This window comes from Mixophyes fleayi, chromosome 3 (genome assembly GCF_038048845.1).
Source record: "Mixophyes fleayi isolate aMixFle1 chromosome 3, aMixFle1.hap1, whole genome shotgun sequence".
Lineage (NCBI taxonomy): Eukaryota > Metazoa > Chordata > Amphibia > Anura > Limnodynastidae > Mixophyes > Mixophyes fleayi.
In genome coordinates this window covers 147839182-147865121 of record NC_134404.1, presented here as the reverse complement: position 1 = coordinate 147865121, position 25940 = coordinate 147839182, and the positions used below count along the sequence as shown (strand labels likewise).

At 38.0% G+C, this 25940-nt stretch overlaps 1 protein-coding gene across 22 annotated transcripts in view; it reads left to right on the top strand.

Annotated features, from left to right (window-relative positions):
- Positions 1–25940, top strand: part of DST (dystonin) — a 474923-nt gene that overhangs the window by 143766 nt on the left and 305217 nt on the right. For 12 of the 22 annotated variants that reach the window (XM_075202533.1, XM_075202528.1, XM_075202541.1 and 9 more), the window contains 2 exons: positions 11242–11331; positions 13040–13138. In XM_075202533.1, coding sequence (XP_075058634.1) covers positions 11242–11331; positions 13040–13138 — 189 coding nt within the window. The remainder of the gene's footprint in view (positions 1–11241; positions 11332–13039; positions 13139–25940) is intronic. The other 10 variants (XM_075202543.1, XM_075202542.1, XM_075202527.1 and 7 more) reach the window with 2 other exon arrangements.

Below are 25940 nucleotides of genomic sequence, written 5' to 3'. Positions count from 1 at the left end.
TTTCTGCTTGAAAATCAGCAGTTTCTATACACATGAAAACAAAACCCCTGACTGTTTCTGTAACTTATGTCAATCTAGTGTGTGTATCTCTGAATTTGTCTTATGTAAAATCATAAAAATATGTTTTAGCCCCATTGTTGAGACTGTGTCTGATTTTATCTCTACCAGAGCAGAGAGAGAGAGAGAGAGAGAGAGAGAGGGAGAGAGAGAGAGGTAGAGAGAGAGAGAGACAGAGAGAGAGAGGTAGCGGGAGAGAGAGAGAGAGAGAGAGAGGGAGAGAGAGAGAGAGAGAGAGAGAGAGAGAGTAGCGTTTGTGTAAAGAATGAGAAATAGGAAAGCAATGAATGATGGGAATACAAAGGTTTGAATACAAACATACATGTAAAAAGGGAGATTTTTACAACAAAATGACAGCTGGATTAGACTCTGACTCTATGGGGAAATGGCTGTATTCATTCCACTGTTCCCCTTAGCTATTTGCTAACTATGACCCCTCCCCATACTTGACTAGGGGTTCTTAACAGTGCAATCCAGTGTCGTCCGTCATTTGTTCATTAAGAACTCGGTATCTCATTGACTACATACCTTTTCAACGGACTTTTCTAACTTATAATAGAGAAATGTAAAAATGTACTCTTAGTGACTCATATTTTCTCTGAAATACATAAAACGATATTTTGGAGCAAAGTATGTACATACTTCATTGTTGGATAATGATTCTCAGCCAAACAAATTATCATGAGTCACTGCAGCCTAAAACAAAAGAGTGTTCCAATTGTCTACTGTTAATTAGTCTTTCAAGAGTAATTCTTCTATTTCTCTATCTCACCCCTTTTAAACACTTGTCTATACTTCTTTTGTGTCCCCTCTATCTGTGAAAAGAAAAACAAGATAGTTATCTTAAAACAGCAAACAAAACAAACATTTCTATTCTTTGCCGTCGGCTAGCAATTTAGGAAAACAAACATTTCACAACATAAATGAACAAACAAAATCAACCAAGGTTACCTTTTAGAAATCAGTTTCTTGTACACTACTACTTACCACAGTTTAAACCCCACCTGTTTGTAGGACTACAGGTCTGACCTAACCTCCAGGGTTGACTATGGTTCTCCCCCAAGGCATTGGCTGCTATGAGGTGCACAGGAAACTGTTGAGAAGTCTCCGAGACTTGTGTGCGCCGTCTCTGTGGGTGTCTATGTGATTCCCCCTTAGGTGGGCCAAGTCTCTTTGCTTCGTGTCCCATTTTCTTAGCCTTGGCTCTAATATTTTCTTTGCAATCTTTCCTCAAATGTCCCTTTTTAAGACAGTTAAAACACTTCAAAGATTTCTGTTTCTTTCGCCCCTTTAGTGGTTTTTATAATTCTGAGGTTGTGGATGTAGTTTTTCTAATGCCTGGATACTCAACATCATTAACCTATCACTCTGTGCTTTTTCCTTTTTACATATATTTTTATCATGTTCTATAGCATGCTCTCTAATATCAGTTACCGTGAGACCTCTCCAATTAGGAAAAGAGGTTTGTATCCAGGTCCTTAGATCCTCCCGGAGGCCGTCCATTAGTACTGCAACAGTTACCTCCCTGTAATGTGGATTTACCATTATATCCCATATTCCTGTGTACTTAATAATGCCCGCTAGCGCCCTTGAAAAATAATCAGTTGTATTCTCATTACCTTTTTGTTTGATGTTGCATATTTTGCCCCATTCCACAGTCACTGGAAAATATACGGCCAACTCTTTGATTATACATCTAATATTATGCTGATTGTTATCCTCAGTTAAGGGTTTATCCTTCTCCAAGTTACAACCCTCAATGAACTTCTGTATATCAGTATCGAGAGGAAGACAAGCTCTAAACAGCACTCGCCAATCTTTATTAGTAGGTTCATGTGCATTACCTAAATGTCTAATAAATTTCTGACACTTGGCCAAATCTTTTCTAGGATCAGGGAAATCAGACATAATTGTAAATAGTTCCGTCTTAGTCCATGGAGAATACACTGCTACTTGTTTCATGGGAACTACACCATCTCTGTCCGCTTTCCCATTGGGAACTGCTGTTCTGCGGATGGGATATAAGCCTACCAAATCACTCTGTTCTGACCTAGTTGCTGGAATTGCTGTTGCAGTACAATGAATGTCTCCCCCTGTGTTAACCTTTTCATTATTCTCACCACTTTCAGCAGCTGCCCCTGCTGGTGGGACCGTTCCTCTTCTTTGTCCTGAAACATTACTTTTAACATTACTTAAAACACCATACAAGTTACTAGTTACCATTTTTACATTTTTGGTATTGGCTGTACTTCCCGCCCCAACCGAATTTATCGGGGGCGTGTTTGCGCTCAGTTCGCCACGCTTTGCAACGCACACTTCCGGAATGCTTGTTTCCGGTACGCTTACTTCCGCTGAACACGTGTTTTTCCTTACACTCACTTCCGCTGTGCGTTCGCTGCTCTGCCACGTGTTACCTTCCATTTGCCACAATTTTAAACAGTCATCATGTTTAATTCTCGTTTTTGTTGATTTAATCAACCGCACTTTATCTATAACATTATTTAACACCTCTGAGTCAAGAGTACCTATGTTTGGGAAAGGTTTCACACACTCCCGGGTCATCTTGACCCATTTGTCGCAGTATGCCGTAGCATACGCACCGTATTTATTATACATAGCATATTTTGCCGAACCAACCGGCCATTCATTAGGCAGCACAACATGAACTATCTCTAGCGTTTGCTTCGTATCTATTGTGAAAACAACCTATTTCTCAACGCTACGCAAAAAGACTTTTACCTGTTCTCCTTTCAAACAGAACTTACTAGAGATTTTTTTTATTCATGGACGTTTTCAACAGGCACGTCCCCTTAAGATATCAATGCCCTTCCTAGTTTGAGTACTTTACCACTGTCAGCACCAGATATCAATCAAGAATATCAGTGGTTGCAGCGTATTTCCTCCCACATCTCCCAAGTCGCAATCACGGCTGCACTAAATCAACCATGCGGTCCGATCGCACCGCTTACGGATACTAACTATCGGTAAGCTTTGCGATTAATATTTGGGAATGCCGCGAAAACCTGTTATTTTCGCTTCGAGTATACCTGCCGAGTATACTCTGTGGTGTCTCTTTATCACCTGCTCTTTGTTAGAACAGAACACCACTCACACAAAGGTTTCTTTATATCCTGCTCAGCCCTAGAACAGAACCTTTGTTGTCAGGTCACCTTTTTTTAACATGCCCCGTCAGACACACCTGAACTAAAGCGCTATCAATTTTCAAATAGTACCACACTGCCCTCCCAATACTCAATCACGGCCTTGCCATGCGGTCGATTTGCACAGCTCAATGATTCATTATGCGGACCACAGATAACACTGCCATGCTCTGTCCTTTCCAGCAAACAATACCCTTTATCAGTGAATGTCGTGATTAGTATTGGGTGCATGTGCGAAAACCTATAGTTGCCTATAGTTACCAGTATATTTTTGCCTTTATGTATTCATTCACATACACACACATAACCTTTGTTTTCTGTACAGAAAATAACTTTCCCAAACAATGGCACTATCTTTTCAGAGACTTTACCAAGTGCTTACAGTATGCATATAACAACTATCAAAACTATTGTTCAACCACGTGGCAAATCTACCGGAAGTTCGCGTACGCAAAGCAGAAACTACACATACGCACAGCAATGCAATACACTTTTAAAACATAAAACGACAATAAAAAGAAACATTTTTCTTTCTTGTCCCTAGATTCTAATTAGCGTTCCTTCAGTCTATGCAACAACGGACATTCGGTTTCGCAACACACAGTGAACCACAGGTATTAGACGTATTACGTTCTTTCCTGCTTTATACGACGCGTCCGTCCATCCACCCTTTGTTGAGGAACCGAATATCGTAAGCGTTGCATACCTGCCGGTAACGTAATTCCTAACTCACGAGCGCCCAAATTATTAAAGTAATTCTATCGTTTTAAAATAAGCATTGCCCAATCAATTGAATGTGTGTCCAAAGCACAAAGTGATTTATTTTTAACAGATGTAAATAGTCAACAATTCAATACATTATTATATCATGATAAAGTACAGTACAGCACAGCCAATACCAAAAGATAAGTACATACCAAATGCAATCGCTTGCGCACGCTGCGCACCCACGGGACCCGATGGACAATATTCTGTATAGAATATTGTGTCAGAGTTGATTGAGGCCCCGGTGAGATGCAACTAATATATATACAGTCAGTGTTTCATTGTGAACAATAGAGATGACGTAGATTGTTTCTATAGGTCCAGACGTTGGGTGGGTCCAGGCCAGACAGGTAATAGGTTGATTCAATCTAAGGAATCCAAAGGTGGGGGTCTTCTCTCCAGGGGGTCTGCTCCTTTTCATAGCCAGTATCATACAAAGGTTTTACTCTCTAATATCAATAACTAAAGTATGCAATGTGCGATCTCTTCGCCGACTGCACCGGACAGCTGCCGATGATTAGGGCTTCAATATGATATCAGGCATGACACCTTTCCTATTACCTAAACCTTTAATAACACTACAATGTACATATAATCAACATATACATATATATATATATATATATATATATATATATATATATATATATATATAGACTAATAATAAACCGAATACTATTTGCTCCTGAATTACAGTGTAACAGAACCAATATGAAATTATATAAATAACTAACTGTTGTAATGCGGGTGTGTGCGTGCGTATTTTACCGTGCGTACGCACCACGTCACGTAACACGTGGCGTACGCTTCGCAATACGCACGGCAAACCATTATTAAACCAATATACTTTCGTTCATCCAATTATACGACTTCAACAGTCCTGACAAGGACAGTTCCACTGATTAGAGGTGTCAATGGTCAGGTCAGATGGAACATCAGAATGATACATTTTAGTGTACAAGTCAGTGCATTTTATACAGATTTGGACATAGGATATTTTTAGAATCAGGATGTAACCTGCTTACCAAAACATAGATTTACATGCATTGCAAAGATAACGATATTTACACTTATCTGTGAAATTCTAGAAACTCTGTGATGTCTTGCATATTTGTTTTAGATGCAGGATATATAGAGCACATATTAAATTAAACCTTCCTGTCTCCAAGTGAAACCTCACACATCAAAAGGCCTGATTAGCATTAGACCTTTTGTTCCAACAGTTGCAGAATACACATTACCAAAGACAGGTACAACAAAGTATTTCCTTGCAAAAAGATATGCAAAAGGATTTCAAAACAAAGACTTATTGTATCAGATATACATCAGAGATAAGGTATTTGCTTTTGAAATTTTAAAACGGAAAAAACTAATTATCTACCCTGGTCTCAGAGATAACGATTTCCTATCTCACAATATACACAATATCAAAAATAAGTGCACGTACAATTATATAAATAAGCGCCCTGCGCTATTTCCTTTAAATAAATTTATACCAAAAGTTATTTATCAGTGATTCAGTCACAATACTTGTATATAAAAATGCAGAATTTACACACATTTGGAAATGTATGGTAAGCCACCCGCCCCGTCAAGGCGCTTCTTCTAATAGGGTGGTCCTAACTCTAAACTTTGAGCGTCCCTATATATTGGGCTACACAATCATGTGTTTTTAAATTGAGAGCTAATCAATCTAGAGGTACCCCAGGAGCCTCCAAATGAAGAGACAATTCTTCCCATCAGCTACTGATACCAAACGTGCCTCTCAAACAACAATACAGAAATGGAAGTTGCTCAATCAATTTATAGGTTAACAGCAGGTGCTTCAACGGGAGGGGTTATCCAGAAGGGATAAATACAGAAGAAAGTCCCCCAGCAACACTGCTGTGAGCCAGTAAAAGAGCTGCTATTCTACTTGTGTGTAACTGATAGTTATGTATTTTTATGTACATTTGCAAATCTACCCGTCCCGTCAATCACTTCTGCTAATAGGGTGGTCCTACTGTAAACAGTGAGAGTCCCTATATATTGGGCCACACTATTATGTGTTTTTAAATTGAGAGCTTTTTCCTTGTTGGATAACCCCACCCTTTCAGGCACCGGCTGTGAATCTATAAATTGATCGAGCAACTTCCATATCTGTACTTCTGTTTAAACATCCAGCTCTCTGAGATATTTCCTTTATATGCATTCCCCTTTCCTTTGGGTAGCAAGTTTGCTTTAGTTCATTATTTGGTACAATTTGGCTTTATCAGGTGGGGCGAGGTGACCAGTTAGCTCCACTTACAACTGAAAACTTCCTTAGACAGTCAGACCCTCTGATAGGGTTTGTTGCTCTGAGCCCTGCAGAAACATTTGTGTTGTCTTATGGTACAACAACTTTATCACGTATTTCAATAAGGCTCTTTAATGAAGAATATACAGTATGTATTTGGGTAAGCAGCACAAACATATTCCTAGCCCTTGGTTATCACTCATTTTTTTTGTTCAAACCTTGATAAGCTCTCATACAGATATGCACTGACAGATGCTCATGCACGTCTGCAAGACTAGTTCTGCTGCTTCTCCTTATCAGTTATAAAGTATGATGTGAGCTGACAGAGTTTCACTCAGCATTTTCCAAACAGAAGGGCTTGGGGTCATATTCTATTTTGATACAAGTTTTGGTCAATTAGACCCAATATTATCAGCTGGCAGTAGGAGAATAAGTGGATTCTGACTGAAATTGTTGTCTATTTTTGCCCCATTGTTTTTTTTATTTAATTTTACATTAGGTTTTATGTTATGGCAGTGATGGCATGGCTAGTAGTCAATTACTGATATGGGGCTTCATGCAACAAATTCATTCACCACCCCCCCACAACATAAAAACCACCTGCCTAATATTGTATAGGTTGTGCCGCCAAGCAGCTCTGACCCGTCGAGGCATGGACCTCACAAGTTGTCCTGTGGTATCTGGGACCAAGACGTTAGCATCAGATCCTTTAAGTTCTGCAAGTTGTGAGGTGGGGGCCTCCATGACTTGGACTTGTTTTTCCAACACATCCCACAGATACTCGATCAGATTGAGATTTGGGGAATTTGGAGGCCAAGTCGACACCTTGAACTCTTTATCATGTCCTCAAACCATTCCTTAACCATTTTTGCACTGTGCCAGGGTGCATTATCCTGCTGATAGAGGACACTGCCATCAGGGACTACAGATGCCTTGAAGCGTTGTACTTGGTCTGCAACAATGTTTAGGTAGGTGGTACATGTTAAAGTAACATCCACATGAATGCCGGGACCGAAGGTTTTCCAGCAAAATATTGCCCAGAGCATCACACTGCCTCTGTTGGCTTGCCTTCTTCTCATAGTGCATCCTGGTGCCATCTCTTACCCAGGTAAACATGCACACACTCCTGGTTGTGGTAATGATGTAGAAGAAAATGTGATTCATCAGACCAGTAGACCTTCTTCCATTGCTCCATGGTCCAGTTCTGTGGCTCACGTGTCCATTGTAGGTACAGGGGTCAGCATGGGCACTCTGATCTGTCTGTGGCTATGCAGCCCCATATACAGCAAACTGTGGTACACAATATGTTCTGGCACCTTTCTATCATAGCCAGCATTCACTTTTCCATTGGACCAGACAGGCTAGCTTTTGCTCCCCACTCGCATTAAGTGAGTCTTGGGCGCCCATGACCCTGTTGCTAGTTCATCGGTTGTCCTTCCTCTAAGTCACACTTTTGGCTGGTACTAACCACTGCATAATGGGAACACCCCACAAGACCTGCCGTTTTGGAGATACTCTGACCCAATCATCTTGCCAAACGCAAATTGGTTCTTATCAAAGCCGTTCAGAGCCTTAAACTTTACCATTTTTTTCTGCTTCCAACACATCAATTTCAAGAACTGACTGTTCATTTGCTTCTGTATTTCAATGCATGTATTTCTAATATTTCAATGCATATGCCAACATTTTGAGAATTTGCTAAAAAGTTTAAACCCCTATTTTTAAAATATTCTCATTTATTGGAGGTCAGAGTATTTGCATTTGATTCATGTTCATGTCATTTATAATGTGCAATAATTATTATTTCCTATATTGATGTCAAAAACCACTGGTGATACAGTTATATAAACATTGCAAAATAAATGTATTTTGGTATCCATGTAAACATAGCAACAGTCTGGATGTCTTGGGAGACAGCTCATGACATCATCCAACGGCAAATCATGAAAAACAAGGTTTTCCAGCAGTCATTTCTACACAGATTGTCTGTTCGGTGCCCAAGGCATTTTGTACATGCTTAAACTATTGTATAATAAATGCTCATTGACTGAAGACTGCAATTATGTAGAAACTGTTTCAGCTTTGTGTTGTAATGGTGCAATTGTCAGCCCGAGTGTGGTGTGACGGCCTCCAACATCACCAACATGCATCCCATTGTATGTACCCCATCTGTGTTTATAACATGCTGCATATGTGTTCCTGTATGTGAAACATTTGTGACAGCAGGTATTCCACGTAACAGTATAAGCTCTGGTTTGCGAGGAATGAGTTACCATGTGTTTATGCTTACTTTTATTTCTTTAAAGCAACTTTCTATTAATAACATTAAATAGTTACAAAAAGGAAACATGTGATTACCCTACACAGAGGATGAATTGTACCCAAAGTGCAATATGTTGTAATATAACGGACACAAGTAAATATTGACATATAAATTTAATAACTTTTGGAAAGTATTTGATGCCTGTTTTTATTGTAATTTAGGCAAATATAATTACAGTATATATATATATATATATATATATATATATATATATAATAGGCACTATATGGACAAAAGTATTCAGACACTTGACCATTATACCAACAGGGACATTATATTCAAATGCATACAGTATACTTTAATATGGGTTTGGTCCCCCTTTTGCAGTGATAACAGCTTCCACTCTTCTCGGAAGGTTTTCCACATTCTGTAGAGCATTTATGAGGTCATGCACTGATGTTGGACAAGAAGGCCTGGCTCGCAGTCTCCGTTCCAGTTCATCCCAAAAGTGTTCGATGGGGTTTAGGGGCCTGATTCATTAAGGATCTTAACTTAAGAAAGTTACTGGAGATAAGGGGCCTAGCCCAAACCCTGAACAACAGCAACAAATAGCAATAAAAGCTCTTGGGTGGAATGAACAAATTAATACATTTAAGTAGTTTGAAGTTGGAAAACCTTATTAATCCTTTCAATGCTGCCTTCATTCGATTGCTGTTTCATACTTAAAATTATAGGTTTATTGTTCTACATATAGGCTCTGGGTATAGTAAATTATTTCTACTATAATGCTCCTATTGTCAGTGGCTTCTGGGTGGTTTACTCATCAAAAGTAAACAAATCTTGTTAAAATTAAAACAAAAAATAAATAAATAAATTCACTTTAAATAAATACTATATTAATACCCAAAATATAGACCAAATATAGACCAAGCCAACACAAACAATTCAATAAAGTTTACATATTTATTTGCCCTTGGAAATGTTTTTCCTTTATATCCTGAAAATAGTCAAATGAATGATCATTAAAAGCATGGCAATTATACCAAATGAAAGCCCTGTCTCCCCAAAAATAAACTTTGCTAAAAATGTATTGCAAGTGAAACTAATGCAGTGTGAAGATGTCAAAATAGTGGACCACCTAAGGTGCAAAGTTGGCATCGACCTTGGAAAGTTAAAGTGTCAATCCAAAGTTTCTTTCTCTACTGACATCTTTTTTAAAGTATTATTTATGTGCTTATGTATCAATTTTTGCATTACATGCATTGTTTCTTTGTTGCTTTTGTTACTTTCTATCAAAGTTGTATTCCTTTGCAATTTCAGTTACCTCCATGTTGCATACCACCCAACTGTCCCGATTTCAGCTGGACAGGGCTTGCAATGAATACCACTAAAAATGCACCCACTCTGCTTCCTTTTCTCAATATTATTGCTTTGCAAAACAAAACTTTGCTTTTGAACTGCTAAAAAACTAGATGTCCCCAGGGCCATCTTAACAACGTTATGGGCCCCCGGGCAAAGCAGTGCACCGGGGCCCCTAGATATAGATATAGATATTTAGATATATAGATGTATACAGATACAGATATAGATATAGATATATAGAGATAGAAATGGATAGATGTACTTGCTCAGTGACCCTTGTAGGGTTTTTTTTCAGGTTTTTTTCTTTTGCAGGATTATTTATTCTCATTAAGAGCCATGCCTATGGGGCCCCCTTGCCCGTGGGGCCCCCGGGCAGCTGCCCATCGTGCCCAATGGAAAAGATGGCCCTGGATGTCCCGTAAACCCATGCACCTTGGTGGAAATCTAGCCACACCAGGGCAAATTGAGAAGCACCACGTCATCAGAGACAATTTTGCCCCAGAAGTTTTGTGGCACTGTGCGCATCACCCAATATCTGAAAGAAAAAAATTATATTTTTGATGGAGCACCAATTTTAATTGTTGCTTGTAGCTGCCACTGTCACAGAATTTACTGAAATATTTTGCATTCATTTAATTCTTTATAACTGCAATAGATAAATTATGAGACATATTTTAAAAATGAGGTTAGTGTGTAATCTGGGAATCTGTACGTTCTATCACAGTTGTATTTCCTTTGTCATCTCAGCGACCTGTATACTGCTCGCCTCCCTGTCTCTATTGGGACCTTTTTTTCTGTTCAGAAAAGGAGGGCAGCAGTATCAAAACTTCCATTTAGTAAGCTAACATAGTTACAAATGTAGCACACTTCATTTTATTCAAGGTCCTTATTCAACAATAAATAGTAATAACCTTATATTTCAAGGTCCTTTGTAAGATACAGTAAGCGGGGCTGGGGTAGATGAATTAAGCTTTGTATCAAGGAATCAAAAGCGTAAAAACTTATGACAATACATGTGTCTTAATCTTAAAGCATACTTGTCATCAGTCCTGATTTTTCAGAGACCATCTTGTTTTTAACAGTTGACCAGGGCATGGTCTACTTTAGACAAATGTATGTGTGGCTTGGCCAGATCTGAGAAAAGTTTGGTAGATCATAGGTGTTTTTTTCCAGAAATAAAAAATTTGGAATGTTGGCAGTTTACTGTGTGAGCAATATAATGATTCTAAGATCCCATGTTTTAATATGTGACATGGACCACTACTGACAATGTATAAGGCTCTTTAATATAGAGCCCAATGAGATGATAAGGACAGCAGCTTTACTCATATATGGGTTGGCTCTCGTTCTTTCTGCAGGTACGGAAACATGTGGGTGACCTTTATGAAGATCTGCGAGATGGACATAACTTAATCTCCCTATTAGAAGTACTCTCTGGAGATACCCTGGTAAGTCTTTTTTTATCATCTGCTTTATAACATAAAAATGCAAGGTGCTCAATTACAGCTTCCTTTATTTTAAAAAATAATAATATGAGAATTATATTTTGCATATCCTTGCTACGTTGAATACTTCTCTAAAACATTTTTTACATTTTATCCATTTCACAAATAATCCCTAAGAAATAAAATTATGAAGCTTTTCGGGTTCTCAGCAGCAGAATTCAAGGATGTTTTATAAAGACAATACTTTGCCCACAGTTAATACCACTATCTCATACCAGATTAAAAGAAACCAGCAACGCAATAGAAACAGTACAGAAAATCAATAAGCCATTTAAACTTTTATAAAAGATTGAGATTTTCTAGAAAACTGTCACCCAATAAAAGCATGAGAATAGGTGTATGAATAAACGTGGTAGCAAGTCAAATGCATTTAATGCACCTTTGGATCTGGTTGATTAACCATAATAACTAGATGTATTCACACACATGAAATGAACCTGCAAGTGTAGAGACTGAAGTAGAACATAGAGAAAGAGCTTACAGGAGTCTTATATGCCTCTAAAATGGCAGTATAGACTGAAATTTCAACTGTCGCGCTTTTCTGTAGTCACAGTTTATTGAAAGCCTATCGGATATGGTGTGTGTTTATAATGGTAAGTCTGAATCTCTGCCATGTCGCGCTGTTAGGCTTCGGAAGTTTTAAGTCGCATTAAACAGTGTCGGACATATCAGTATAGGCATAGTGATGAGGAGAGTGAAATATCACATTAAAGTCAATCCTACTAGCACTTTGTTTACCTCCTTTATTTTTGTAAACTTTAATGTTTTTCTCCTAAAATACTGCTTGGTTTAACCTCATTTACGACTTAAATTAATAATCGATCCTGTCTTTATTAGGCATCACTTATGTGTGTTTGATGCTTTCCATTGCATTGCTAGAGGGGCATCTATAACTGTGTTGTTCTGCACAAGTGCCACTGGAAGGTGCACAATACATATGATTACAAGTTTAGTGTCCTGATCTCCAACACCTGGGAGTTACTTGCTGTGCAAGGCAGGCTGTACCCTGTAAATACATTACCTTAGTTAAATAATTTTATCCCACAAAACAAAATATCTTATTTGCATGTGTGTGTTTGCACCTAATCTGTAGATAGCAAGGAATATACCTGATCCGACCAGCTCCTCCTATCAGTGAGCGTTATAGCTTGTGGCCCCATGTTCTTCCCTGTAAATGGGGTGCAATTAGGTGCTTGACTTCACAAAGAGCATTTGCTTGCCGGTTTTCCACTTTTGTGGTCTGTAAGTGACCCTTATTGTGTACAGCAAACTTACCTTCCATACAGTGGGAGCTGTTGTTACAATTTTCATTGTGATACACGTTTGTGTACACATTAAGAGCAGACACACCCAACTATATATCAACAGAAATAGAACATTGATTGCTAGATTGCCTGTATTTATGTCAGTTTTTACAGTAAGGATTTATTTCCCAACTTATTTTATAAATGTGTTTTGTAATGTAAAATTCAAGCACCGAAAAGCTATACTGATGATCCCCTAAGTTCCATTATCGTTTTATGTTGTGATCATTACTTCCTTTGCTTTTTATACCTCCTCTTCATTATGTTCTTTTCATACTCTTCTCTTCATTTGTGGTCTGTGTTGTGTGTTTGCTGTTCCTTCTTTTTCTGTCTGTTGTGTTCATTAGCCAAGGGAGCGAGATATTTTGAAGACCTTACGATTGGTGAGTTCCTCAGAAGCATGCGAGTTTGATCAGCATGAGGATATGGAGGATGATGATAAGGGGGTAGGTGTAGCCCCCATAACAATACTAATTCCTGTTTAGGTTTGCTGTGATTGCACTATTTTACCTCAGAAATCAGTTCAACTGTAACTAAAAAAACCTGCAGTGCTAACAGTGTTCAGCAGCCATTGTTGTTTGACTGTTCTAGGCTATAAAGCATATTCCTTAGATCAGCTTTATTTGAACTTGTTGAGATGTAGTATTGCAGAGAATACTGAAACCTATTTCATAGGAACAATCATTTTTGCTAGCGCTTGCCAAGCTTTTGCATCACAAATTCATGAAATAGTTGATACTATATATCACTGTACATCAACATAGCTGAGGCACATAGTCATAAAATTAGTATATTGCTTAAATTATCAATACAACACATTTTCACATGTTTTGTGGACTGTATATAGTTGAACTGCCATGTATATTTATTGACAAGTAATTTATTTTCCATATATTAGTATATTTAATGTTACCCTTTCTCCATAGTATAGCATATGTAGAGAGCTTTTAGAAATAGGACAACAGTGACAGAAGTGACACCTGCAATAGAACAAATGAAAGTAGTTTTTTCTGATTGAGTCTATGGGGTAGATTTACTAAACTGCTGGTTTGAAAAAGTGGAGATGTTGCCTATAGCAATGAATCAAATTTTAGTTATCATTTATCTAGTACATTCTACAAAATGACAGCTAGAATCTGATTGGTTGCCATAGGCAACATCTCCACTTTTTCAAACCTGCAGTTTAGTAACTCTACCCCTATGTCTCACATGTAGGTGATGTCCGTGGAGGCAAACACCAGTAATGACAATTAACTCTCTTCCACTCATGGTAGTTACAAAACAGCCGGTGTTGCTCTTATCAAACAATAGGATCTCTGTGGGGAGAGATGTAAGCCAAATTAATGTATTCAAATTGTAACAAAAACATGTCTTGTTGATCTAAGCCAGATATAACACTACTTTTAAGTTAGTAAATTTAGGTTTACATATCACCCGACACATCACGTGAATTGTGGGGACCTTGTTTCCTAGAAGTTGTTTGATAAGATTGACCTATATATATATATATATATATATATATATATATATATATATATATATAAAAAATAGTGAAAAGACAACGACGCTCTGTGTAAATTAAAACAACACGTGAACAAACGTGCTCATAAACATATAAAACCACATACAGTAGGCTGCTTCACTTTTTGTACATCAGATTGCAGATGTAAACCTATAAATAAAAAATAAAAAAGAGAGTAGCGCCAAACATAGTGTATTATCACCAATTAATTAGTGTAAGAATAATTATTCCAAATTGGCCCCGTACCAGAATATAGATGATAGATTGCCCGTCTTTATGATATTCCACTGGAATCCAGAACTTGCCTCTGAGTGGATTTCACACTAGGGCTCAAATGGAAATAACAACACAATAGTGTAGTACATTCATGAAAAGTGCATAATTTTATAGAAAATATTAAAATTTAATAGACATGGCACATTCCAATATGACAAATAAATTGCCCGTACATTAAATAAAATATAAGCAGGCTTACCTGTGATAGAAAGTTCCCAATTAGTCCAAGCATAAACCGAAAATAGGATAGAGACTCCCTCTCCACTGCTGGCTGGAACACACAGAAAAGAGCACTGCCTCCTTGACGCGTTTTGTCCACAATAGACTTTATCAAAAGGGTAAGTGTACAATCTATCATCTATATTCTGGTACGGGGCCAATTTGTAATAATTATTCTTACACTAATTAATTGGTGATAATACACTATGTTTGGCGCTTCTCTCTTTTTTATTTTTATATATATATATATATATATATATATATATATATATATATAAAATATGTGTGTGTGTGTGTATATTATACATATTGACAAACCGGGAATATAATATTACCCAAGATTTTATTCTTAAATTGTTGCTGGTAGCTGCTATTGACCACATTCTCGTGTGAGCAAATTATATCTGTTGATTATATATATTAAGTTGTTGGAAATACTACACAATATTAGGTCCCTCTGTTTCATCTTTACATTGTTTTCTGATCCCTGCCTTGGAACGGCTGAGAACTGTTAGATTTTGGTTCTTTTCTATTGCAGATTCAACATCCTTCACAAACAAGGAAAGTCAGTGGTCACATATGTAATCCTAGTGATTACTACTAATTGTGATTGTATCATATAACAATATATCTGCACTAGGATGGGCTCTTCTTGTGTATTATACTATAGTCAAAGTGACATGTGCTGCTAAGAAAAAAAAGCGCATCATAACTAAATAGTTATTTAAAATGATAATCTATTAAAACACTGATATGGTTTTATTTGGGTACTGGGTAAGATAATATGGGTGATCCCTTATATTGTATAACTTCCATACATATAAATACAAAATACAATAATAACAATGTTGTAGCTGCAGTAGTAGAAAATATAAATGGTGAAATTCTCTTTCCTGGAAAGCATATATCAGTGTCCAAGCAAATCAGGTAATTTACAATCAAATAGTATATTTCCCACTATAGTCCACATGGTCAGTTTTATGTACGTTACTTGTTATTTGCTTTCACCAACCTTTTCTCCCCTGTCTCTATATGACAATTCCCTGTAAAGTCACAGCTCACACATTGCCATGCTGGTATCCTTCAAGTGTTTGTGTTAGTGCAAATTATTGTGAAGGTTTGTAGAAAAACCAGTGTAGCCTTCTCGGGTTACCCAGTTTCACTTGAAGAGAGGTTGGGACAAAAGGTTGTATTACTATGCTTTTATGTGGGTATTACTATGCTCTCTATATGGGTGTGATCAAAACTTCAGTTTCACAGATTCATTGCACATTTTATTTTTCTAAGGCTGCAAAGAATGTGTTTTTCACTATAATTTTGCCATCTGGTGGTAAGACAGTGCATGACATCTTGACAGTTAGATATCAATTAGGAGCTGTCACTTCTTCAGGTTGAAACACAAATAAAAAAGAATCAAAATATACTGATTAGCATTTATAGAGTCAAAGAGGAAGGTCATAAATGGCACTATAATAATATACACTGAACAAAACTCTAAATGTGATAATGTAAATGAACAGTGTTTAAATGTCGTACATAGAATCATATAGTAAAAATAAAGTAAATGATGAACTATATAGCTGGAAAGCACAACTTAGTCCTGTACTCCATTAGAGAAGCATGAGAGCAGCCATCCATAGCCCTTTTCTTATCAGGTTGTGATCTGTGTAGAAAAGTAAAGTGGAAGCGCCCATATGGTGATGTAACAGATAGCGTTGCCACGACCTTAGATATGGAAACTATCTGTTCCTACATCACACCATAATGTCCATATTAACTCAGACAACACCAGGCATTGGAGAGAATACGGCCACAGCCTTTTATTACTAAAGCTACAATCTTTAACACAGTGCACAATAATCAAAAGCAAAGGCTCATATTAGCTATGCCCACCCCAACCTGGCCCTCTCTCTCATTGACAAACATAAAACTATAGTATAATATCCTATACTGTGGTATGGGAACCGTTCAGGACCTTCTCTCAGCCACTTCCTGGAGTTATAAAAAATAAACATATAGTCTTACTTTTTTCCTGGGGACAGCCACTAAGCCCTCTCCCCTTCACCACAATATAGGCTGTGACGTTTTAACCTAATAAAAATAAGTATGTATATATCTGTTCTTTATTATACATATACATCTCTTGTTCACTGTTTTTATATATGTTTCCTGCTTTTCCTTTTCTTTTTTTTCTTTTTTTTTTAAAGGGATAACAATTCACATAAGATGATAAAAATACAAACAATTGTAACAACACCCTAAACATTCCCCCCTATCTAACCCTACCTAAGCATCAACCTGGGTGGGGTTGCTTCAACATGTCATGGTGAAAAGTGAAGGTGAGCGCTCCATTTACTTTTATATGCCGCAAAAGCACCAGATATGATGTCGCTTTCCATTTTTTCAGTAATGACAGGTAACGATAAATGGTAACTTTATATTCCACATACTGTATGTATGGGATGTATCCTTCAGTGTATTGTGTCTGTCAAAGCGCAAGGCGCCTCCCACCCTTCTCCTCCTGATCTTGAGCAAGCTATAGATGACTACCTGCACTCATAGAATCTTCCAAAACTCTACCCCCCATAGGCTGCGGAGCTGCTTAACTCTGAGATTTCAGAGGAGGAGACACTATATAGCCTTTGCTGAAAGTAGCTTCAGTTCCAGGTCCAGATTACCTCCTGACTTTTCAGTTTGATTATGGATGGTGGGACCTTTGACCTTGCCACAAGGGCCAAATTATTGTTTATCCCTAAAGAAGACAAGGGTCCTTCCCTTTGTAGCAGTAATTGCCCTTTTTCTTTATTAAATGAAAGATTTTCACTAAAGTCCTACACTAATAGACTGAACTTGGTCCTACCTTCCTTAATCCATCCAGATCAGGTTTGCTTTGTCCCTATCCAACAGGCCGTGGACAACACCAGGTGGATCATTGATTTACTTCATCACGTAAATGAGTGTGGGTTACCATCTCTCTTAAACTCCTTAGATGCCGAAATGGCCTTTGACTGTATTGAGTGGCCCTTCCTGATGAGAGCTCTTGCTGCCTATGGATTTAGAAATTTCTCACGGGTGTTTCAGCTCTGTACCATATTCCCAAATCCCTGTACTGGTGAATGGGTGCATCTCTCCTCCTTTCCCTGTGAGCAACGGAACGTGACAAGGATGTCCCTTATCTCCCCTTATTTTCACCCTGTTCATTGAACCATTAGTAACCAAAATTAGGCTGAAACCGGATATTTCTAGCATTGAGATGGCATCTTACAACCATAAGGTTGCCTTGTATGCAGATGACATTCTTCTTACTATAACAAACTCAATGATTTTGCTTCCATTGCAGTCCAATGCTTCTCAATAGTATCTAACTTAGAAATTAATACTGCCAAGATGGATCTTTTTACCCCCTCAAGAAAGAGCCGCTCCTCTAGTTTAATTTCCATTTTAATTTATAATCCTACCATATTAAATTCTTGGGGGTTTACTCCCATCAATAAAATATAAAAAACTATTTAGATTCATAGGACAGACTTATGATCCCTTGGATTGGCTGTATCACTTCAATAAAGATGAACATCCTTCCGAGACTATTATACCTTTTCCCACTCTCAACTCTCTCTGCATTACAAAAGTTAGTGATGCATTTTATTTGGTTTTGAAAGCGTCCACAGATTGCTGCTACAGAGATGCTTTGCCACAGGTCACCTGGGCATTCCTAGCTTCCATAAGTATTGTGCAGCTCGGTTGGCTCAGTGTATACAATAGCACTCCCCTGCTGCAACCAGAGTTTTCGTAGACATAGAACCAGCAATGATGTGTGGTTCCCCGATATGTTTTCTTCTCTGAAATGCATCCTGAGTTCCGCATATCCCTGGCCTTTTGGTTTTGCAACAGATTATCCAACTTATCTTCTTCTCCCTCCCCTATTTTTCCTCTTTGGGCCATCCAGCTCCCGCACCAGGCCTTTTGCGCAACAAGTCTGCATGGTCTGGGGGGGGGGGGGGGGGCTACTTCTAAACAACATTTCTAGGACAGGCATTTTCCCCCAATTCTCTACCCTGTGTAACTTACAGGGCTTCTCAAAAGGGCATTTCCTGCAGGTTAGACACTTCTTCCACTGTGTTAAGACCTGCCTACTGAGCAAACTGACCTCCACGATCAAAAACCTTTCAGGCCACTCCTCCAATTCCTCCTCTCCACTCTATTAATGTTCTCCTCCCTATCTCGAATGTTGAAAAGTACCTTTGCCAATTGAAATGGGAGGTTGATTTCGGTGAATCCTTGGACTTAGATGAGTGGACTAATATATACGAGGGAGTTACAAAGTTTTCCATTAATGTCCACATCAAAGAGAATGCCTATAAATTGCTTTATATCTGGTATTCTGTTCCCACTAGTGTCATCTGGAGGAATTGAGGGCAGCCAGGGCCTGCACCTCTGCTGGAGCTGTCCTAAACTTCAACCATTCTGGACGAAGGTCTTTGCCAGGACTATTATAAGTTTGCAGGTCCCGCTTGACCATAAACATGTTTTGCTCCCCTTATCTATCCCATATTTCTCTTAAGCACACCTATAGGATGTTCAGACACATTGTTAGCGCTATAACATGTCAGATAGCAGCTTCATGGAAGACTCCTCTTCCTCCTGCTTTCATCTCGGTCTGCAGCCGTGTGGTACATATATCAAATGGAGCATACAGTAATGGAGCATTAATCTCAAAGTAAAAGTTTGGTCCCTGTCTTTCCGCAGCACTGATCAATTCCCCTATATTCCAATGCCCTATATCTAGATACTCTTCCGTGTGGCCTATCCACCTCATCCCCTTGTCCTCAACCTTGTTTCCAAGACCACCTGACTCTCATCTTGCCCTCTCTCCCATATCATTGGTAAAATTTCTATCACACGCTTTTGTTTGTATTCCTGTTTTGTATTTGAGATGCAGACTGATCTCTACTTCTGGTTACATGTCTGTTTTTATTACTAGACTGTGACTTTTATTTGTATTGTTCGCAATAACTTCAATAAATGGTATTGAATTTTTTTTTATTTTGTTTTTAAAAAATGCACTATACGTTCTTTTTGCGTCTCCCTGCTGAGATAAAACTTGGTTTAGGTTTATCTGGATTGATGGTTATTCACTATGTCAGATGTATGCAGCATAAGCAATATAATACATTATATCTCAGGAGTAAAAATGCATAAGACATGGAACAATAATAGAGTGGTACTCTATTCAAAATTATATTATTCACAAAAATAAATTAAAAACACATACATTAAAATATATTAAGACAGCTTATCTGCAACTGTGACAGCCATTCCTCCTAACCCAAGGGTAGGGCTTTGCCACTAAATTTCCAAACCACTTGAAATTGCAGGAGAGAGACAGCCAAGTCTAAAACATTGATCATATATAAGAAACAGTAACAACAGTCTTCCCCTCTGAGTTTCATCATAGCGACTAGTGCTCTGCCTTCGTGAACAGCGCCTGTTCCGTGAAAACCTGACACTTTGTCCTCTAATGTCCGTGTGCTGTGCATACACAATAGATTGGACTTGGTGTTTATACTTGATGTGATATCCTGGTGTGTGTGAAAGTGAGTTCAGCTGATAATAGTGAGCACGCTTCATACTTCACCATATGGACGCTTCCACTTTTTTATGCAGACTAAAACATGCTTTGTGTTTATACTTGTGTTTAATATGCATTTTATATGCAGTTATCAATGAGTTCAGTCTGTGTTTGTAAACATGCATTTGCGACAAAACAGGAAATTGTTAAGTTGTTCGAGTCAAATATCTGCAGAAACGCATATGTAAGCACTTCTAATGTAAGCACTTCTTAGCCGCATCTCATTAAATTTACAGTGCCTTCCTATTGAGATAAATGAAACTTTTCAATTCTATTAACAAAATTTGATGAAATAGAAGAATCATTAAAAAAGCACTGCAGTGCAACACAGGTTTAACGCACATAAACATGCAAATATGTGCTCTCATTTGGTACAGTGATGTTTATAGACACTTCACTTGTATTAAAAACACATCTTAAATGCACCATTGTTCCACCACTTTATCACCATAGCATAACTCACCAACTTAATTAACGTCCGCTGAAACACATATAGTCAATATTTAATTTAAGTAATAAATTATCACATAGACTTTGCATTAGTTTTGTGTGTGTGATAAAAACCTCATAGATATCTAGATAAATGATGTATAAACCACTAATCTGGGGTGGTTCAAATAGGGTGTAGTAACTTAATGTATTGCACTAAGATATAGCTCTAAAAGATAAAAACCACACTATTGTACTAGATAAGTACAACAAATATTAAAACATGAACATGTATTTGAAAGTATAATACAAAATACAAAAACATTGCTTCAGTTTATTGAATATATTACAATAATGTCCATACTTGAATAAGTAACTGAACCCTGACTGAGACTATTTTCAGATTTTATGGTTATATGTAAATTATTTTTGGAATAGCATTATTCTACTATATCCAATAGATTACACTGAAAGCAATTTGATAACAGCACTTTTCATTTTTTTACATTTTGTTCTGATTAAGTGCAATATTTAGGGTGTTTCTTCACGTTGTATTTTCAATAATAATAATAATAATAATAATAATAGCATAATGGAGAACCGTGACAGTACAGAAAGCTGTTCTATAATATATATCTATTTACCCTTCAGTGTTATCTATTGTATTTCATGTGTTATATATGTATAACATAATGTATACCTCCCAACATTTAATATGGTCAAAGAAGTACAGTATGTTCTTGCTACTGTGTTTCCAATTACCTGAAATATGGGAAAGAAACCCTTCCAACGTTAAATAACTGATTCCACCATGGTTGAACTCTGTAGTACATCAAATTAATGTCTGCATTATATTTAGCCTAAATGGCAACCAAACCAAAATACCTACTGGGTTTGCTGTAGAGTCATGCCCAAAAGTTTTGAGAATGACACAAGTATTGGTTTTCACAAAGTTTGCTGCTTCAGTGTTTTTAGACCTTTTTGTCAGATGTTGCTATTCTATACTGAAGTAAAATTGCAAGCATTTCATAAGTTTCAAAGGCTTTTATTGACAATTACACTAAGTTTATGCAAAGGGGGTATTCAATTGTTGCTTTTAACGCGTTAAAACAAAAATAAACGAGCGCTCGAAAAATATTACAGTTTATACGGTAATATGCGCGTAAATACCGTTAATACGGTAGTTTACTCGCTGAATTTCATCTCGCAGCTCAGGGAGCTGCGAGATGAAATTTAGCGAGTAATTACCGTATTAACGCTAATATTTTTAGAGCGCTCGTTTGAGAGCGTTAACGGCAACAATTGAATACCCCCCAAAGAGTCAATATTTGCAGTGTTGACCCTTCTTTTTGAACACCTCTGTAATTTGCCCTGGCATGCTGTCAATCAACTTCTGGGCCACATTCTGACTGATGTCCACCCATTCTTGTCTAATCAATGCTTGGAGTTTGTAAAAATTTGTGGGTTATTGTTTGTCCACCCGCCTCTTGAGGATTGACCACAAGTTTTCAATGGGATTAAGGTCTGGGGAGGCCATGGACCCCAAATTTTTATGTTTTGATCCCCAATCCACTTAGTTATCACTTTTGTCTTATGGCAAGGTGCTCCATCACACTGGAAAAGGCATTGTTCTTCACCAATCTGTTCTTGGATAGTTAGGAGAAGTTGCTTTTTGAGGATGTTTTGGTACCATTCCTTATTCATGGCTGTGTTCTCAGGCAAAATTGTGAGTGCGCCCACTCCCTTGGCTAAGAAGCAACCCCATAGATGAATGGTCTCAGGATGCTTTACTGTCGGCATGACACAGGACTGATGGTAGCGCTCACCTTTCCTACTCCGGACAAGCATTTTTCTAGATGCCCAAACAATCTGAAAGGGGATTCATCAGAGAAAATGACTTTACCCCAGTCCTCAGCAGTCCAATCCCTGTACCTTTTGCAGAATATTAGTCTGTCCCTGATGTTTGTTCCTGGAGAGAAGTGGCATCTTTACAGGCCTTCTTGACACCAGGCCATCCTCCAAAAGTCTACGCCTCACTGTGCGTGCACATGCACTCACACCAGCCTGCTGTCATTCCTGAGCAAGCTCTACACTGGTGGTGCCCAATCCTGCAGCTGAATCAACTTTAGAAGTCGTCCTGGCGCTTGCTGGACGTTATTGGATCCCCTGAAGCCTTCTTCACAACTATTGAACCTATTTCCTTGAAGTTCTTGATGATCTGATAAATGGTTGATTTAGGTGCAATCTTACTAGCAGCAATATCCTTGCCTGTGAAGCCCTTTTTGTGCAAAGCAATGATAACTGCACGTGTTTCCTTGCAGAGAACCATGGTTAACAGAGGAAGAACAATGATTTCAAGCACCATCCTCCTTTTAAAGCTTTCAGTATGGTATTCTAACTCAATCAGCATGACAGAGTGATCTCCAGCCTTGTCCTAGTCAAAACTGTCACCTGTGTTAACGAGAGAATCACTGATCTGATGTCAGCTGATCCTTTTGTGGCAAGCCTGAAATGCAGTAGAAATTTTTCTGCGATAAAGTTTATTGTCATGGCAATGAGGGACTTTGAAATGGATTTCAATTAATCTGATCACTCTTCATAACATTCTGGAGTATATGCAAATTGCCATGATAAAAACTGAGGCAGCAGACTTTGTGAAAAATTATATTTGTGTCATTTTCAAAACTTTTGGCCTTGACTGTACCTAAAGTGTTCATGTTGCCACCACAACTAAAAATCTCCTGTAAACACTTTACATTGTTTATACCTTTTTTAATACACTAAACCATTCCAACTTGGACAATCTGGGGCCAATTTACAAAGTGATCCTTTCTCTTGGCGCTAGAAGCAAGTATATTAGGATGGACACATGTGGCCAGTGGAGGGAACCCCATACTAACTATATACTATACACTGCTGCAGACACAGCAAAGCAGTAAAACACATCATAATATACAGAAGGTTGCTAATAGGCCACACAGATGGCATTATCAGTGCAGATCTGTTTGTATATCAGAATAAAAAAATAGAACATTTGAAAAGGAAAAGGTACAGAGGTTTTAGCTTGGATAGAGAGTCAGTTGGGAGGTATACTGGCGTCACTATAGTAACATGACAGAAAACCAGTGGGCTATAGTTACTAAGTAGCTTCAAGTTATTGTAGCCACTTTGTGGTATGGATTTGGACATGGTAAAAAGTTGTGTTTACTACAGTCAATTTGTCTTACTGGTTTATCCTCATGTTAATAGATGCATTTGTTATATATGTGCTTTGGCTTTTTGGTTTGCTTTAGTAGTTTATGGCTGCATTTACAGCTGTAAATATTATGTAGAAGTTGATAATGCAGGCATCTTATGTGCATCACAGAAATATATAGGCTTATGGTACTATGCCTTCCGGTGAAAGTTCTCCCACAGATTCCTGCATCACTGTGACATGTCAGATGAATGGTAAAATTCTCCCTTAATGTGCCCAGGTCATAGTTTGTGAAGCAGGATATACACCTGAGCACATTGAACTATGGAAAAGTTGGGAGTCACTCAAACATAATACAGTAATTGCAGCTTAAGATCCTAAAATATGGACACACATAGTGATAGTAGGTACCATGAGAAGCTCTGATATCATTGGTTGCAGTTGTATACCCTGATGGGGGCATTTACCACAGACAGTGTCAGTCTTGGTCCATGTGTATAAACCAATCAGAGGTGGCTAGATAATGGTCCTTAGCACCACTGCATATAGCTGCACCAGCCCTTTAATACCTACAAAAGATACACCTCCTATAAGGCATATTTGTGGATGCGCCCATGTCTACTTACGGGAACACACCCTTACTGTACCCAGCCTGTTCCTGATCGCTCCCATTCCATCTTTTCAAGCATAAGGGGATACAAGTCAGTGATGTGCAAAAACTGATGTACAGATGTATGCGTACACATTTGTATGCGTACACATTGAGTATGATGATGTGTACCGTATGCAGAAATTGACATATGTCCAACTCTAAATGAGTACCGGTGCCCTGATATCACTCTCCTGGAGCTCGCCTGATTTATAATGTAAAAGAGAAGAGCTCAGTAGCATGTAGGGTGTACTCTTATTTTTACTGTTCTCAAAAGGGTGGGATGATTTAGTGGGAAGACAGCTCCTTTTGCTGTTTAATTAACCCCTGAAATACTATTACATGCACTCTTTTTATTTAATTATACATATTCATGTGTTTATTTTTACATTCAAAGAAGCAAAAAAAACCCCACATATTAAAGTATAGTTAATATAGGCAAAACATAGTTATTTTAAGTGAGGTCAGCAGTTTTAAAGCATCAATAATATTCTTTTGTGAATGTAATATTATTTATTTATCAACAGCTAACAGTTACAGTGCTGTGCCTTTTCATAATTAATGCTGTGTTTTATCATACACAAGGGCTGTTAATATTTGTATAAACTCCTGTAGATAATATTTGTATAAATGGTGAGCTATGATGTCTTTGCTTATAATTGATGAGTCATCACTTCATTAGGAAAGTTTGTGTACTATAAGGAAGGAATATTAGAAATAACGCAGCCCCTACTGTACATTATTATGGATATTAGAGGTCACCTCAAAGACCCCTAACCTGTGTAATAGGTTTATATGGTCACAGACTCTGCAGTGCATTACATTATCCTTATTTATAGTAGGGGGTGCATTATCTTATATAGAACATAAAATATGGACAATACTGAAATGAGGAACAAAATAGTTTAATTTTACAATTAACACAGAGAAAAACATAAAGGACCTCATTTAGAGTCGGACGCAATGTGCGTCTAAGACATGCAGGAGTGGGAGTGTGCCGCAGCTTGATAGGGTATTACGAGTGGCATGAAACCCCAGTTGTATCCCACTCTTAATACCCTACCAAGCTGCAAGCAGTTCCTGCAGCTAGCCTGCGCCACCTAATTCCTACCGCACATTTTTAGCCCTTTTTGGACGTGTGTTGCGTCTGTGCCTTACTGGGTCACACCCCCTGTCTATATTATACAGGTTCACGCCTTCACAATTCCGCGTTCTGCCCTTTCCCTCATACTAACCCGCAAGCTGTCACAAGTTTAAATTGCGTCCGAGATGCAGGTGAATATGGTGCTCTCTGCACATGCGTGATAGTGGTTTAGTGGTGGATGCGC